Genomic DNA, 2630 nt, shown 5'->3' with positions numbered 1-2630 from the left:
CGGCGGCGGCTGATTTCGGACGGAAAACTCCGAAGGGGAGGTTCTCCAGAGGGAAGTGGGAGTCGGCGGAAACCTCGATGAACGATTTCAAAGCCATAGCTTTTTCTTCAAAAAGAGAGGAGAGAGAGAGAGAGAGAGAGAGAGAAGAGTGACGAGGGGTGATTCAGCGTGTGGGTGGATAGTGTTTACGTCTGTTTGTCGCAGCTGTCGCCTTCAAGCGGGAACTCAAAAGGTTGGGCAAACGATCTTTCATACGAGACGCCTGCATAGGAATTTCTATGCGGGATTCGTGACTGGCAGTAGCCCATGGGTGATTAAATAGATCCAAATATAAATTAGAGTCAAATCCTTTTGTCCTTCCTAATTATTTTGGTAATTTACAGCTTGTCATTTATTTATCTTTTATGTGTTTAAGGCTTAATTGCAATTAAAACACCCATTAGTGCCCCCCCACTTTGCAGTTATATGCCCTCACCTTTTTTTTTTGCAGCACTTACGTAATTTAAAGTTTAAAATTTTGCATTTTAGTACTATTAGTTATACAAATGTGAGAATTTTTTCCTACAAAATTTTCATATAACACTTACATGCTTAATTTAGAAATTTTTAACCCTATTTTTTTTAATTCACTTTTAAAACTACCTTCATTCTATGTTAAAATACCCTAATTTTATTTCAAAATAGGATTTTGATAGGTTTGATATTACATTCAGCAAAGATTAAGAGTTAAAATAATCTAAACTTAGCATGTAAGTATCAAATGAGAATTTTTTGGGAAGAAATTGCGTGTAATGCATATGAGAAGGTATATAAAAACCGGGTGTATAAGTGTTGCCAAAAACAATTAAGGGTATATAAGTGCAAAATAGGGGAAACCATGGGGTATTAGGTGCAATTAAGCAAATTTAAATATAACTTGACGCTACTAACAATATACAATAAAATAACACTTAGGATCGAAAATCATAAATACGCTCAACATAAATTCAAAGGAATTAAAGTTGAAATCGGATAATCTACAATCTAATAGAATGTTAAATTTGATTATCCCCCCATTTTTTAGGTGTAAAACCTGTAAATTAATCCCATCTTGATCTCACCCCATCCAGTGTAAGTTCATTGACAGCACTCATCGATGCCCGCATAGACACTGTACGAAACGTTCCAGACCTACGTCTTTGGCGTTGGACGCTCGAGTTGTCGTCCTCATCTGAATTTGCAGTTTACTGCAAAAATGGGGGATTTAAAGGTGATTTAATATTTAGAGCATTGTTCACATTGATGCCTTGGATCTCTTGATTAAAGATTGAGGCTTTAGGGCCAACGGTTGGTCTTTGTTTGTCGCAAGCTATGGGTCCGAAGAAACCACGTGACAAGAGGGCCAAAGTTGGTAGGTGGCTTCCGAGACTAGTGTAGCTCAAAACTTCAAACATTGTACTACCAAGAAAAAGAAAAGTTCAGGCTTCCATTATATATATAGGGACCTAAAAAGAGCAACTTTATTAAGGCAGTAAAAAAATGAAAGGGTAAAATGCACTTAAATGTCCGGTAATTTCAGAAAAATCTTGCACTTTAATGCTCCTTATGTTAAAGCCATGCACTCAAGTACCCTAAGAAGTGCTTTAAGTACTACAGATAAGTGCTTAAAAATTTTAAAAATAAGGTAAAGTAGAATTCAGACGGTTTTCTTCGTATCCAAGAACATCACATAACAAAAGACACTAAAGTGCAACTTTTAGAAATTTTAGGGTATTTAATTAAAGTTGTTTACAAATATACAAAATTGTGTAAACAAGATGGATATGATTATTCTCACGACAGCTATTTTTCTTAACCCCTATGTTTGCATATGTAACCACACCTACCTTTTTTTTTGCCTTTAAAGGGGGGTTAGTCACATGGAACTTAAATCTGGAACTGGGATAATCTGTGGGATAAAATTTTAAGGTGGTAGTCACATAGAATTAGAAAATGGGATATTTTTTATAGTGTTAGTCAAATAGAACTTTTGTAGAACTAGAACTGTATTATTTTTTTGGTGCGTTAGTCAAGTAGAATTCTACTTGAATTAGAATTGGGATAATTTGTTATAATTATCCCACTAATTATACTACCTATATATATAACCATAAGTTCCCCTCTCAAAAATTATCCTACACATTGAAAAGAACCAATTGGGGGGAAAATTGAAGCGGTGCTTCCTGTTAGACCCTAGAGGGGGGTGATTAGGGTCTTATGCTAATCTAATCCGATTAAATGTCAATTAAAATTAATTAACAAGTTGTATTCTTGCAAGATAGATATACAAGAGTTATAAGCAAGAATAAGCAATATATACAAAGTGATATATCCTATATGATGAAATATATATGCAATGATATATAAACTAAGGGTGATATAAATATAAACAAGATAAACAAGATAGTGGACAATGTAAACAATAGATAATGGCGACAAGAATGATATGAACAATAAGTACAAGTGAGATGCCAAGACAATCACAAACACACAAAGATGATCACGGAGTTCGGACCTTCCGTCCTACGTCTCCGCTCCCCACTCCCGGGGAGAAATCCACTAACACAATCCGGTTTGGAAGCCAGAACTTCTTCTACACACTCGGTTTTCTA

At 35.3% G+C, this 2630-nt stretch overlaps 1 protein-coding gene across 1 annotated transcript in view; it reads right to left on the bottom strand.

The window, feature by feature from the left end:
* The window catches only part of LOC109840917 (fumarylacetoacetase-like), a 12377-nt gene extending 12193 nt beyond the window's left edge, over positions 1-184 (bottom strand). Inside the window, 2 exon segments of the mRNA XM_020409746.1 lie at positions 1-16; positions 18-184. The exon segment at positions 1-16 is cut by the window's left edge and continues 102 nt beyond it. Of these exon segments, the coding sequence (XP_020265335.1) occupies positions 1-16; positions 18-97 (96 nt within the window). The 5' untranslated portion in view covers positions 98-184.

The sequence above is a fragment of the Asparagus officinalis genome, chromosome 5 (assembly GCF_001876935.1).
Source record: "Asparagus officinalis chromosome 5, Aspof.V1, whole genome shotgun sequence".
Classification (NCBI taxonomy): Eukaryota; Viridiplantae; Streptophyta; class Magnoliopsida; order Asparagales; family Asparagaceae; genus Asparagus; species Asparagus officinalis.
Note: the sequence above shows the minus strand (reverse complement) of the source record. Positions and strands in the feature narration are given on the sequence as shown.